Consider the following 15666-nt stretch of genomic DNA (forward strand, 5'->3'; position numbering starts at 1 on the left):
AGAGGGGATGGGGGAGGGGAGGAGGAGAGGGAAGGGAGGAGGGAGCAGCAGCAGCAGCAGCAGAAGAAGAGGCTAACACCATGAAACAAGAAAAGTGAGATGAGAAATAAAAGAACCAAAGAAAAATCATGACAGTCTATGATCTTTAAGGGCAGGGGGAAATGGCTGGCCTCAGCACCTCTGTCATTCCTGGAAAACTTTACTGAATGACTAAAGATAAGACAATCATTGTTCACAACAAGAACCTTGACTCATTTCTTTAAAAGCAGAGATTGTGTATCCTACGTTCTCTCTTTAAACAGGCTAGGAATTGTGTCATACATTTGAGAAAGTTATTCAGTATGAACAGCTAATGTTTTAAAGAGGTGTTTTCATTTGTCAGTGATCTGGAAGTCTGTAGGTAGAAACTTTTCTTCTCCAGCAAAGTCTTCTCCTCCAGCAATTAATGAGGCATACAATTATAGACACAGCTATACCATAATACTATTTAAACAATACAGTTATTACACTGTTGTCTATGTTTTGCCTGGCTAGATTCTTAAATGTCTTGTGGACAATCATGGTGACTGGGACAAAAATCCCCTCAAATATATACTAACCAAAGTAAATCTAGAGGTCTGTGTATATATAGACTTAAAGGTAGATTTAATACGTGGGTTTTGCTGCAGAAAGTTGCATGACTTAGCATTAAAAGATGGAACTACGTCTTGTCTTTATAATTCTATTTTTCCGAGCCTTATTTTCTTCATTTTTAAATCAGCATCATAAAATCACCTATCGCGGGCACAAAAGGTTGCCATTCAGCAGCCTTTTCCTCCCACACTAGCAGAGCCCACTTCCATTCAGCTGCCCATTCAAACCCCACACAACTTGAGTAGGTCCTGGTCAATCATTCCATTCCCAGGGAATGATATGGGGAGCACAGTGGGACTGAGTTCTGACTACCAAGACTAGAAGGGTCTGATGGATAGGTGAGGACTTGGGGAAATTTCCTCTTGTTCTTAAAAACAGACACAAGTTAAAACATTCCCTTTTTTGGTCCAATTAACTGAGACTGGACATGGGTTTTTAAATAGCCATGTAGCTGTTTCTATCATTCATGTGTAGCACTGCCATGCTAAACACAGAAGACACTGCACAATCCATACATCGGCAAAGTCAAGAATTTCAATCTAGCATTAGCACGGCTGAGGCTGAACTTAGCCACCGTGCTTAAGAAGTAGACAGTGTTATGCATAACTGTCATGCAAGAAACCACTTCAAGCGTACAAAGCACTCTTTCTGAAAATTATACTTTTGTTTTGAAATTTTCTAATTCTTGCAGCAATTCCAATTTGCAGAAATTATCCAGCAAATACTTCTACTCCCTTCGTGCAGAGAAAAAAGAAGGGAAGTGACTTACTGAAATTCATGAATACAATCGATGCTTAAGTAAACTAATAAGAGAAGTGCTTTAGCCAATATATTCTACTTTCTGTTGGGATGGTCTTAATGCCTACAACTAGGGAACGGTCCAAAGCAGACGCTTCCTTAGGTAAACACATCAAGAGTCAGAAGGAATAATGCAGAGTTTGGAATTCCAGCACCATCCAGGGACAAAGCTTGAGCTCTCCTTCCTCTCATACCTTTAGTTTCGCAGATCATCACGTTACTAAACTCGCTTTCTCCCCCTTCGTTGAAGCACTGCATTTTAATATCGTAGGAAGTTTCTGGTTGCAGATGGCCAATCATGTGCCACTGCTTTGAACCTAGAAAGAAAAAATATAAAAGAAGTTTTACGTATCGTACGACCTGCAACGTTATCTCCAAACAAGGCTGGAATAGCATGTATCACCGTAGAGTCAGTCTGTACAATGAAAACCATCTTAATAGATGTATTTTAGTAATACTCCCCAGATAAACAGCATTTTTTTAATGGGCCACGAAACAAAGGACAAGAGGTAGACTGAATTCAAGCCATACCTGTGCGTTGGTACTAATACTATGCTTTGTTATAAATAGTTAGTGGTGAGTCTTTCATAAAATACATGGTGGCTTTAAGCATAGGTGAGGGAAAAACAAAAACCCTCAAGTCCTCTGATGTCCCATTTTAGCCTAGCAAGTCAATCTACTCTGTCCACCAGACAGGAATACTGTACACGAGATCCACAAATGGTGCCTTATCCAGGACAAATGACCATTTATTTACAAGACAGGTCTTAGAGAAACTCTCCATCCCACTGGACTGAATGTGACACGAACGGACAGCTCAGCATGTGCCTGAATAAATGGTTGAGAATCATCAAAAGGCAAAATCTACAAGGGGAACCTATGGGTTCCTGTTCCCACTATTTCTCTTCTTTTGAGTCAAGGTCCCCAAGCCACATAATACCTCCAACAGAATGATTTTGTTATCCACAGCACATGGCTGGTGTTTCATCTAGAAACACTCTTCAACTGAGCACTCCTGAATGCATCACTCTCCATGTTCACTCCCATGGGCATGTGATGAACATTAATAAACAGGGACACTTCTGCCAGATTCAGTGAACTCTTCAGGCACCTTTAACCCCTCTTAGAAAATACCTCTTCAAGCTGTTTCCACAGTTCCTGAGACACTCAACTATACCACCTACTGATTCAAGACTTAATTGAAGGGGGAGGAAAAACAAAACCAAACCAAGCATCCAAGTATAAATCTACTTGGCTGACAGGACCAAGAGCACTAGGTTCCTTTCTAATTCAACACAGACAAAAATACTCCAAACCGGAAACAAAACCCCTTTTGCAGGTCACCATCACAAAATCCCTCTTTCATAAAGACCCACAGTTTACACGAAGAGAATCTGCTTGTTCTAGGACCAAGGGACTCTGAAAGGCTTGCGAAGTAAGGAATTCTATGCCCCCTTTATAAGTGTAAAGAGGATCCTACAATAAACTTGACTCAAAACCTTGACTCAAAAACTGGAAAAGATCTACTTTGAAATTCCACAAACTTTTTCAAAGACTTCTATTTTTTTCTCTGTCCTTGGGTCCTTTCTTGCCCAGCCCTACCCTCACCTAACTATAAACATTCTCCCGAATAATTTCCACACCAGATTTGAAGTTTTCCCTTCAAAGCCCTAAGCAAAATGGAATTAAACTACACCTCTGATATGTTATAAATGAGAGAAAATTGTTAAAAGAACACAAATCTTGTTAGATTAGGATTCCACTGTTAGGGTAATTCTCCGAATGGCTAAATGACAGAAATCACTAGTAGAGAGAAAGAGACTTTACTGATCATTGATGAATAAGACAGCTAAGTGTATTATCAGGTTGAAAGTCAACCAACCAGCACAACATGTGCTTAAACGGGTAATTCTCAAAGGATGTTTTAGAAAAGGTGAGAAACCAAAGCAACAGGCTTAGAGATTAGGATGCCTGCCTGATGCTTTCATTTATTTAAAACTAAACTTTGTAAGACACAAATATTCATCACAAAGGCACTGTCTGCCAGAAACATTTATGGTTTATCCCAATGTGGAACTTAATTCAGAAGATAGGATAACTTAATATCATTGCTCTTAGTGGATTCTTTAACACTGTAATTGAATTTCAGACTTTTTCTCCAAAAGCTTAAACAATTCTGAGTCAATAGAGAAGTAATCTAAAACTTTACTTTAAAGAGAACATTACGTGCAAAGGGTAAATACTTTTGTTCCTTGGTTTGGGAGAACAGCCCAATAGTTTAAAACTGCCACAAAAAGAATTTCAAATGCATAAACTTGAAAATAGGGAATAAGCAAATTACACAGCACAGCGAAGCCCACTTAAACATCTAACTGCTTCGTCTACTAAGTTTATAAACAAGTTTTCTGTGAACCAGAAGGCAAAATTCACATTTGCAGACACTACTAGTGGATATAGAAGCTTCCATAAAATAATTTCCTAGTTCCACACACTGTGTTCACACCCTACAAGCTCGCAGAAGTTCAAAGATTTAACTAGAGAGTATCCTTTAAAAACTGGTGACTGGTGGATATTTCTAGAGAGTGGAACCAGGAGAGGTAGGGAAAAGAGAGACACGGAGAGAGAGAGAGACAGAGAGAGTTGTTCCCTTTACTCACATTTACCTTGTTTAGAACTATTTTATAGCAAATTTTTAACCTCTGCCGAAAGAGTTTAAAAATGAAAGTCTGAAGCCCTACATTCCTAACCCAGCTAAACTAAAATGAAGACCTCACTGGGACTCAAATCTCAAATAGTGACTAACAACTCTTAACCATTTCTTCTTCTTGGATAGCCTTTCTAGAAAGTGAAATGAGTGTATGGAAAAGTGCCCCTAACTGAATAGTCTGTTGAAGTTCATGAACTGAACGTACACGTGCTGCCAATACCTAGGTCAAGAAAGGAAACGGTACTGGCACCCTACCACACATGCTTCTTCTGGTCACTTCTCCCTCAGGACAGCCACTATCCTAACTTCACAGAATAGTTTGGCCACTGACAAGTCTCTTACCTCATTTCCTCAATTCTTCATGTTTAAAGCAGATTTTAGAAACTGATTTGCTTCCTACTTTTCCAGATGAAGAGAAATAATCACTCTTTGATTCAAAAAATATTTACTGAGCGCCTACTATGTACCAGGTATTAAAACTCAGATGATAACCTTTTACTACTTTGCAAAAGACACTCCACCAGATAAACATTAAAAGGAACGCCTCAATATTTAAAGAAGCCTGATAGAGCATATTTAAACTGACTTAATTATAAGGCTACTGCTACCAAAAACAATAGGCAGCATTCAATGTCAAGGAGTCACATGAAAATAACCTTGGTCTAGGGCTGTTTTCTGACATGACCCATTTGGGATGTTAGCAATTCAGAGTCAGAATCTTGGAGTGCAAAAAAACCCTCTGAAGAAGACTTCCTCCCAAAACAATAACCCCTCCCAAGACACCACCGAGAAATAAGCTTCCAGCTTCTACTGAAGAGCTCCAACATTAGGGAGTTTCTTATTTTGTTAAAAATGCTGCACAGAGGGGTCTTCCTTATATGCTACTTCCTGTTGGCTGCCCTTTCCCCAACTGGCAGAGTTTCTCCTCCACTTAACAGTCAGTCAGGATGTGAAGACAGCTGTCATGTTACTTGTTTATCACCCCATTTCCAGCCTCACCATCCCCAGACATTCCCTTGTTCTTTCTGGACTCCAATTGTTCCTTCGTTCGATAAATCCCGAACACCGCATCATTGTAGGGGCTGGGGATATAGCAAGGGAAGCAAAGGCTCCTTGCCTACAGAGAAGCTAAGATTTAGTGAGGGAGACAAACTAAGTAAATAACTTCATATATCCACACACACACAGACACACCTGCTCCTTACACAGCAACCATGATGACATCTACGACAGAACCATAAAGGCCACAGTTAGAAATTACACCCCAGGTATCTCAAATACAGAGGCGGGTGTTATCTGAGGAAATGACGTTGAACCACACAACAGAAAAGTGCAGTGACCTAAATAAGACACTGGAAGAGGAGCACAGGAAGTAGCAGGAATTGCCACGTGTCATCGTCCCGAGGCAAGACAAGTCTTGGTGCACACAAGGAAACTCAGAAGGCCAGTGTGTCACAGAAGAAACACGGTGGGCGGCGGGAGAGTGGGGAAAGGGTACACAAGACTGGGGGCCAGTGTAGACAGTGGCCAGAAGACCATCTGAAGCCTTCAGACCACATGCAAAGTTCTGGATCAGATTTTAAGTGCAGGGGAAAGGCAGTTTCAGCACCCTCCACTCTCTCGGCTGGTTTTTACTCTACGTATATTCCAATTTCTCAGCATCTCTAAAAGCGGATTACATGCTCAAGATGCACTTGTTCTAGTACAGACTTCAGTGGAACTGGGACTGAGACATATTTTTTAAAATACAGTAGCAGTTGCAAGTGACTTTTATACCCAGGTTACCATTCATTTAAATAAAACAGAAAACAGAATTCTTTTTCAGATGAACTGCTGACAAATAGTATCTATATTTTTTAAAATACAGTAGCAGTTGCAAGTGACTTTTATACCCAGGTTACCATTCATTTAAATAAAACAGAAAACAGAATTCTTTTTCAGATGAACTGCTGACAAATAGTATCTCCCCCATACTTTGGTAATTGTTTCTATGACCAAAATGTAAACTACTGCATATATTAAATTGGAAAGATGGTCTTTCTTTGGGAAGAAGTCAAAGTAATAGTGGACATAACAGTTCATGCTTTCTCTACCCTAACCTGGGATGATGGTTCTCATAACATTTAGAAACCCCTCCATCCAAGCTCTTTACTGGGACTCCAACTTGTCGGGGGACTTACCTTCTACCACATCCCTCTTGTAATCACTGTCATTATCACTATCTGTCGGCCGGTAGTAGATATAAAATCCTTGAATGGGAGTATTATTGTTACTTGATGGAATATACTAAAAAAAAGAAGCAAAGACTTGTAAGGACAAAAATATATGTAACTTTCAGAGCCATGAAGATTCCTTTATCTGTGTGGTGATCTTTTTCTAGCTTCATTTTGCAAACATCCTCGACAGCCATTTTGAAGTTAATTCAAAGGTAATCAAAGGTATTAAGCGCATTTAGTCTTTCTGTTGGGCTGAGCGAAAATAAAGTAGTATATTTCACAAGGTTCAGAAGCAGAAAGGGACATTTGGTTCAGAAGAAACAGATCCTGAAAGGATAATTAAGTTAACACTTGGATGAGAGCTGAAGAGACAAGTTGATTTTTAGCCCTGCCTCACTTACCCACATGTGCTTCCAGACAAGTATCTGTGCCCTTCAATTTTCCCCGACTTAAAAGTTAGAAACATTTGCTATTCATAATATCGTGTCACCAGAAAAGTAAATCAATTGTTAACATGGCCAAATACTTAAAAGTTAAAAACATTTTACTAATCATAATACCAGGTCATGAGACCATTAAGTCAATCACCAACGTGGCCAAACGAGAACGCGTCTTGATAGAGAAGACGTCCCACTCACCGTCCACTTCAGCATGATCTGAGTATCGCTGACAGCTTCAGTATACGCGATGTGAGGTCCCGTGATCGGACGGTTGGAAAAACGATTGGGGAACCCAGCCACCTGATAAGGACGAGACGCTGAACTCCGGAAACTCTCACCGTAATGGTTGATGGCAATGACCCTAAACTTGTATGTTGAACCTTTTGAGGAAGAAAAAAAAAAAACAAAAAAAAAATCAGTTTTTAATAAATGGCCATAGACAGCTGAAGGTATGACAGTCAGAACAAGACAACTGCGCTCAAGTCTCCATGTGAACAAACATGTCCTCTGAAGCCTATACGGTAAACTGACTCCAACCTGCCTGCCAGCTTCTGTCAGCCGGCAGAGTGTGTTTATGATGACTCAGATTCCAAGAGCTTAGGAGGAGTGACCAAGAGACAATGCCACGGAAAAGGAATGATGTCTGTCACAGAAGGGGCGTGTAGAGAACGGGAAAGAGCACGTTTACTCTCTTTACCGTCACGTGCTAAAGTCATAACCATCAAATACAGTATTAGTTGAAGTATCTGTGCTCAAAACTAGGGTCTTTTCCCTTTGAAAGAAACCACTGAAGCGAAGTTCAACAGGGCAAATATGCTTCGGAAGGGGCACTGTGTGGGTGACAGCAGATGTCACTCTGATTGCAACAAGAATAGGATAAGAAGCAGCAGATTTAAAAAAAAAAAAAAAAAAAGCAGGAGCAGATTTAAACTACAACAGAAGGCATTTATTTGCATTCCATATTAAGTACTTAAAAAAAGAAAAACTCTAAGGACTGTGAGCTTCTGAAGCTCTGCATCTAAAGAATAAACGAGACTCCTCCAGCACGTTTCCTGACAGCACAGACATAACCACTGGGCTTCCGAAGACTGGTGCTTTCTGCCTAAAACGTGCTATTGAGTCTCACCCTCATTTAAAACTTGTCCCCTTCTCCCAATGATACCTGCAGGCCCCTAGGCTCATATTACCTGTTCAGACAAACACAGGCATTTGCTGCTAAGTCCATCTAAAAGTCCATAAACAAAATGGTCATGAAACCTAAGAGATACAAGCCACGCAAATGCATCTGTGATGATAGCTTTTCTCTCGTGCGGTTTAACTACCCGCACGCAGTCTCAAGATAGTGGGGTGATGGGGGGGGGCTCCTTCTGCTGAAACGAGACTTAACAGAGCAAAGAAGCCTTAGGTATTCTCTCGTTTCCATAGCCTAAGCACTAAGGATAACTAGGCTGAGGTTCATCATTAGAGCAAACAATTTCAGCCGAATAACAAGCAATTTTCCACTTAAAACATGTAATCATAGCAAAACACCTATACACACATACACAAAGATGACATCACAACAGTTAAAGATATCCAAAACCCAGAAAAAAATTATAAGTAAATTATAATATACTTATACAGTAGATAGAGAATTATTAAAAAACTGAGTTTTTGAAGAATTTCTAATGATACTGGAAAATGCCTGTGATACAGGGAAAATGGGGTCACAAAACAGTATTTATGGCATGATCCTGGCATGATTTATGGTATGATTAAAAAACAAAAAAGGCTACAAAAAAATATACCAAAGTGTAAACATAGCTTATCTCTGGATGGGTAGGTTTTGAGTGACTTCTTCTCTTTTCTCTAGTTTCTTTCCTTTCAAATTTTCACAGAATAGGTTCCCATTACTTTAACAACTAGAGGAATACAAAATCATTACAAATAGGCATCTAAAGTCAGCACAGGGTGCCTAGGTGGCTCAGTCAGTTAGGCATCTGCCTTCACCTCAGGTGCAGATCCCGGGGTCCTGGAATCAAGTCCCACGCTGGGCTCCCTGCTCCTCGGGGAGTCTGCTTCTCCCTCTGCCCCTCCCCCCACTCATTCTCTCAAACTCTCTGGCTCTCGTGCTCTCTTTCTCAAATAAATAAATAAACAAAATGTTAAAAAAAATAATAATGAAGTCAGCACAGATGGCAAAAAAGGAAATGTTTGAGTATTACTACCTGGCTCTAAGCTACGAACTTCCACAGAAAGTTTGGAAGGAGGGATATCTTCAGCAGCCACCAGCCAATCACTGGTCCTCATCCGTTTGTATTCGACCTTGAAGGCAGTGATTGGAGAACCCCCGTTGGCCCGAGGAATCCAAGTGACGTAGACAGAGGTCTCTGATGCCGTGGAGATGGTAGGCCGGTCAGGTGCCTCTGGAACTAAACACGGAAACATCCACTCCAATAACCCATGGTGTCAGAGACAAGAATAACTCAAAGAAACTGGAAGGGATAAATTCCTAAGCAACATTTTATTAAAGGTTCATCACCAAACTTACTAGCAGAGTTAGTAGTGACATCATCATAACTATCTTCCTGCCCTCTGTCTGTTAAAAGCTAACAGGCAACAAAATGGCCAAAAACAGGAAATAAAAGGAAGGAAAAAGGGGCGCCTGGGTGGCTCAGTGGGTTAAGCCGCTGCCTTCGGCTCAGGTCATGATCTCAGGGTCCTGGGATCGAGTCCCGCATCGGGCTCTCTGCTCAGCAGGAGCCTGCTTCCTCCTCTCTCTCTCTCTCTGCCTGCCTCTCTGCCTACTCGTGATCTCTCTCTGTCAAATAAATAAATAAAATCTTAAAAAAAAAAAAAGGAAGGAAAAGCAAGATATATAAACTTGAGAATTAGCTCTAAAAGACTGAAAGTAAATGGTAATGAGAATAGTGACCAGGCTCCTTTGGATTCATAGCTAAACAGTGTATAAGTAATTATTACTCAGTGCCTCATGTCTGATTGTGCTTATAATTTACAGTAAATGTTTAAAATTAGTTGTGATTTTATTTAAATGTTTTTCTTAATCCACCCAACTATAAACACATTCAGCAGATGATCTACAGATTATTAGATAAGTCACTAAGGGAGCCCTGCTGTCTAGCCTGTGCCACATTCCTTAAGCAAGACCACTCTGTCTCAACATCTCTCTAGCTCCAACACAAATACATAAGAAAGAACACAACGACGTTGCCCACGGTACCCATATGGAGAAAATGGTGGCATTTAAAAAACAAACTGCATACTGGATAAAAAGAGGAAAATATTCAAAGCAGGCAACTTTTGAGTGATACTTACTGTATTCCTTTCAAGTTAGAAAGCAATGGAAACAGAATGAATAGAACTGTTAGTGAATCTCTTTTTTGGTCCTAGATAACCAACAACTTCCGTCAACTGATTCCCAGAAGGTTAAAACTCATCCAAGGATAAACAGCATAGATTGAACAGAAGAAGGTTATTAGGGGAAAGAATCTCTACACAGGAGAATCATCAAGATCTAGAAGAAAAAGCATGTGACATCAAAGAGACAAGTTGGAGTTTGGGGGCGTCTGGGTGGCTCAGCGGGTTAAAGCCTCTGCCTTCAGCTCAGGTCATGATCTCAGGGTCCTGGGATCGAGCCCCACATTGGGCTCTCTGCTCAGCAGGGTGCCTGCTCCCCCTCTCTCTCTGCCTGCCTCTCTGCCTACTTGTGATCTCTGTGAAATAAATAAATAAAACCTTTAAAAAATATCGGAATGTGAAGAGCAGCCCCAGTTAAAAATGCATGACCTCCAAGAGCCCCAGTTTCCTAAGTTGTAAAACTGACCGGCTATCTTCTTCATAGGGTTGTTCAGAAGATTCAAGAAATCATTTCTTACGGCTATCTCTACCTGGATAACTCCAAACTCGGGACTTCCAGAACTCATTCGATAAACTGCACCTAAAAATCTTGATTACCCACCTTGGTAAATGGTTCTTGGCCACCCCAGCCCAGGGTCACCTCATTTCTCCCTTTCATTCAATATGGATTCAATTCCCTTTGTCTCTCACCTGTGTCCTTCTGGACACAGTGACCCTCTGTCACTTCGCCCATTATTTCTCTAGCTTCATCTTTGGCTGTTCCCCCTGTCCCCCTCCTTAAAGTCCTTTAGAGTTCTTCACAGCTTTCAGGGAAAGACTGACATTCTAAGTACGTTCTACAAGGTACCCGCCTGCCTCCCCCCGGTGGCGTCATTCCCCATGGCAACCAGTCAAACCAAGTAAGTTCTCTAACCTCCACATCTCTAAATGGAATACAACATGTCCATCATTCATCTCTTTCCCTAGAACTTCTTTTCCTGTTCCTTCATCCATCCTTGTCTTCATAATGGTCTTGTCTTCGAGGCTTAGCGGAGGGAGCCTCTCTTACCACCACCTGCCTCCTTCACATACTCTTGTGATCGCATCAACAAGTGTAGACTCTCAGGCGTAATGAATCGAAGTCATTATTATGGGTTCACTTGTCTATATTACCCCCTATATGGTTACTGACTTCTTGTCGATGTCACCCTCTATGCTGTAAACCCCCTGAAGGCAAGACTGACTTTACTTTCACTGCGACAGCATTTGGTCCGTATCTACCTGAGTGTGTTACACAAATCATACGGTCTTTGTTTTTCGGAGGGCAGCTTTACTCAGATAAAGCCGACGGCTGAGTCAGCAATCTGCTTCCGGTTGCTGAACAGCTCCTCAGAGGTGAAAGGACTCAAGCAGGAGAGGCTCATGATACTGAAGAAGCAGAGAGGTTCTGGGAAGTGTTCAAATGTTATAACTCTCTTTTGTCTGAGACCAATTCATGACAGACCATAAAAATAGGGAAGAGAAGCCTGAACATTCTCAGAGTTCAGCAACAGAACTTGAAGCCCTCCCTAGATGTTCTGCTAACACCTATTAACACAGTCACAAAAAGTACATTATGTTGTAATTGCAGAATTGGTAAGTGTGAAATTTAAATACTGAAAATATGTCTTTTGAAAACTGTATTACTATGACATCTAAGAACCACTCATTGGAGGGGGTAGGGGGCACACCTGGGTGACTCAATTGGTCTAGCATCCAAGTCTTGGTTTCAACTCAGGTCATCATTTCAGGGTCGTGAAAGCAAGCTCCACGTTGGGCTCTGTGCTCAGCAGAGCACCTGCTTGTCCCTCTCTCTCCTGCTCTGCCCCTCCCCTCCCACAATAAGTAAATAAATCTTTTAAAAATTAAAAAAAATTAAAAATTAAAAACCATACAATTGGCAAGATAGAGCAATAAAACGGAGTGTGACACTGACAAAATACAGCAATAAAACAGTATGGCATGTAATCGTTTGCTTAAAAAAAATCTAAATCTTTCTATAGGTACCACCACACATTTTGATAAGTCACCAAAAAAAAAAGAAACTTTGAAAGTATAAATTTGGTTTCTCTGCCAAAGAGAAAGCAGAAAATTCCTTTTTATGAGTTATATAACCTTAGTACCAGAACATTTTGAATCTGAGTGTATTACCTTAAATACCAATCATGACAGTGAGTTACCAAGATCTGAATATAGGGCATTAAAAAAAACGGTTGAAGTAGGACCTGGAAGAGGTTATAATCCAAATGACAAACAAACACTCTCTCCCCTCCAACCCCCAAATAATCTGAAACATGTCAGGTCCACTGGTAAACAAACAAAATCAATAAAATAAAGATTCTCCACTTTACCTCCACTATGCCTAGAGGAATCTGTAAGGACCACTCCAAAGTTGTCTGCAGCCTCTGAAACAACGGGGCGCCGAGGGACGCCCATGGGGGGTGAGGACGCCTGCGTGTTTTTCGATGAGGTTGTTTTCTCTAGAAAAGTTAGAAGACGTATACTCATCTACTGCAACATAAACTTCTGTATATATGTAAAGTAAGAAAATACACTACAAAAAACTCAACTGGTATACAGATATTAGAGCTCCTCTGTTACAGGGTCTAAATTTCAGACCTACATTGTAAATACTTAGCTAATCTGAGGAATCGAACTTGAAAATTATGTTATCTTTTTTAATAGCCTTTTTAAGGGAGAAGTAAAAGGTGTCTTTCTTCATCAGGCAGAATTTCATTTATACACAGAATAAACACCACAAAGTGAAAAAAGCCAAAGAAGTAAAGGCTTTCAAACTATTCATGAGTTTTTCTTCTACCTATTTCTTAATTCCAAAGCATAAAATTCATGCTTAAAGAGCTTCTGTCTCTTTATGGGAAAATTATTATGTTGAGTTTGAAAATTCCAAGAGGCAAAAAGTGAAAATGGGTGATTATTATAAAACCAAAATATCTGCTTCTTATTCAGTATTTATAATAGGTCAGATTCTATAAACAACTGTGGGCTGATTATGAAAATTAACTCAAAATAGAATTGAAATAAGAAATACTCATTCTTTTCCTAGCTAGACTCGGTCATTAGTATGAAAGGGTCTTTTCCAAAAGCCAATAAATAAATTTCTTCTCGATCATACCTCCTTTTTATTTTCTACTTCAGACGAAAATACTCTTCCACCCCGTTCCCCGCTCCACTCACTGGTCTTTTTGTCCATTGATGGCCAAGCTATAATGGTGTCTTGTCAATCAAGCTCACCCTCAACAACCTGGGCCCTCCTCCAGTATCCTTACCCTACAGCCAGCCGGAGTCCCCCTTGAAACATGGCAGACAGTGTCACTACTCAGCTCAAACCTTCCACTGCTTCTAGCTCACTCAGAGTCAAAGTCAATGTCCTTGCAGGGGCGACAAGGCACCATGTGGCTTGGCCCCTCTGTCATCTCCCTGAGCTTTCTCCCCTAGAGCTCCTCCCTTTGCCTGTCACAGGGGCCCCCTCAGTGTTTCTAGGGTACCTCAAGCACACCCCGCCCTGGGGTCTCTGCACTTGCTACTCTCTCAGCTGGTATGTTCTCTCCCCAGATAACCATGTGGCCTTCCCACTTCTGCTCCCCTGCTGACAGCCCGCTGAGGACTTCTCTGGCTACCTCGCTTAAATTGTGACAATTGCTACTGCACCCACTTCCTATATCCATCCCCTAACTTACGTCTCTTATGGCATTCACCACTTCCTAATGTACTTATAACTTAGGTGTAAGTATCTCCCAGCTAGAACGTGAGCTCCATGAGGGCTAGGAGTTTTGTCGATTCTGCTTACGGCCCGGCACACAGAAGGCATTCAGTAAACATTAGCACAACTGAAATCCTGCCCTGTAGTTGCTATTTATTTATGTCTTACCCTCCTTAGCAAAGGAGAAGCCCCGTTAGGATGGATCTTGTCTTGAGCATCTTTGTTTTCCCTACATCACCTACTCTAATGCCTTACCTATCATAAACCCTGAGAAATACTTGGAGAACACTGGATGGGATGGCATAATATAGCATGCATGGCCCCAAAAGGTACAATCATCAAATTATTTAGGGAATTTATATATAGGAATTTCAAGGTGCTGGGGTGGCTCAGTGGGTTAAGCCTCTGCCTTCACCTCAAGTCACAATCTCAGGGTCCTGGGATCGAGCCCCGCATCAGGCTCTCTGCTCAGTGGGGAGCCTGCCTCCCCCCTCTCTCTGCCTGCCTCTCTGACTGTCAAATAAATAAATCTTAAAAAAAAAAATCTCTATGACCCAAAAAGACACTTAACTAATAAAATGACATCCGGCCGGCCAGCTCGTTCCTCCTAAGGAAGGTGATACTCACCTTTGCTTGTGCGGAAGGTGAGCATGGAGGGCTGGCCTTCACCCGCTGCGCTTCTTGCGACCATCAAAACTTCATAGAGACTAGAGGGCTCCAGTTCTGTTAGATGGAGCTCATTTTCACTTCCTGGGACTCGAACCGTGTGCCAGCTTCCCACCAGGCCAACACCATCATCGAGCTACTCAAGAGAAAATAAGCTGTTGAAAAGGAGATTCAGGGAGGAAAAACCTTCCATTCAAATTGGAGAAAATCTTCAGTTTCACATAAATTTTGGTATGGAATATCCCCCTTGCAAGCAAAAGAGACATAATACTTCTTCATACTAATAACTAGAAGGAGACACGTAGCCACAACTTAGGAATTCTTAGGAATAAAAAGACTCCTGGTTCTGCTACTTACTACTAACTTATCGCCTCAAGAAAGTTACTGATCTCCCAGAGTTTGTTTCCTTTACTCATAAAGGAAACAATAATCCTTTCTTATTGTGCTAATAGGAGCATAAAATAAGTATATAATAATCTGTATTGATGATAATACATAATAAAGTAGAATATGTATGCACATATGAATTCTGCAATTATCCATTATCCAGGTCCAGCATTCTTCCTATCTCCACACGTTCCACATGTATTGGAGGAAATAAATTTTAAAAAGATCTAATCTGCTGTGTCTTAGTTAATGGAACCAGAAAATGACATTGGAGGGAAGTTTTTGTGTGGGTAGGAATTTCAATAAAAGTTTCTTTACCCAGAATCCTCAGGTTAGAAGCAGTGAATACACTTTCAAATATCACCATGTTCATTTTTCCAGATATTAAATGGGTACCAAAATGGCTTGGACAAAGAAACGTATTTTAATTAGGAGGGCATCTTTGGTTCATGTACTAGTCTCATTAAACAAAGAGAGGAGATTTTCTCATTTTGCTTTAATAGAAGCCTCTGGAAGGATAAACACTGAAAAATCAACTGAGAGGATCCAGGTTCACCCAAATAAATCACCAAACAACATCACATTCCAATACAATGAAGAAGGACAACGTGAAGTAAACATAACCGTCAGAAATTGTGCCAGAGGACTTTGTTCAGGGTTTCTAAAAAGAAACTGCTTTATTTGCTAAATAAACTGTATTTTACTATCTCAGAAAGAGAAGGG

The 15666-nt window shown here is 40.8% G+C and overlaps 1 protein-coding gene across 15 annotated transcripts in view; it reads right to left on the reverse strand.

The window, feature by feature from the left end:
• The window catches only part of CDON (cell adhesion associated, oncogene regulated), a 100560-nt gene that overhangs the window by 26702 nt on the left and 58192 nt on the right, over positions 1-15666 (reverse strand). For all 15 annotated transcript variants that reach the window (XR_014298914.1, XM_082683871.1, XM_082683872.1 and 12 more), the window contains 6 exons: positions 14518-14692; positions 12521-12649; positions 9002-9205; positions 6993-7174; positions 6319-6424; positions 1626-1748 (listed from right to left, as the gene is read on the reverse strand). Coding sequence is in view for 14 of the 15 variants with exons in the window: in XM_082683871.1 (XP_082539997.1) it covers positions 1626-1748; positions 6319-6424; positions 6993-7174; positions 9002-9205; positions 12521-12649; positions 14518-14692 (919 nt within the window). In the remaining variant the exon portion in view is untranslated. The remainder of the gene's footprint in view (positions 1-1625; positions 1749-6318; positions 6425-6992; positions 7175-9001; positions 9206-12520; positions 12650-14517; positions 14693-15666) is intronic.

The sequence above is a fragment of the Mustela nivalis genome (assembly GCF_964662115.1).
Source record: "Mustela nivalis genome assembly, chromosome: 9".
In the NCBI taxonomy this organism is placed as follows: domain Eukaryota; kingdom Metazoa; phylum Chordata; class Mammalia; order Carnivora; family Mustelidae; genus Mustela; species Mustela nivalis.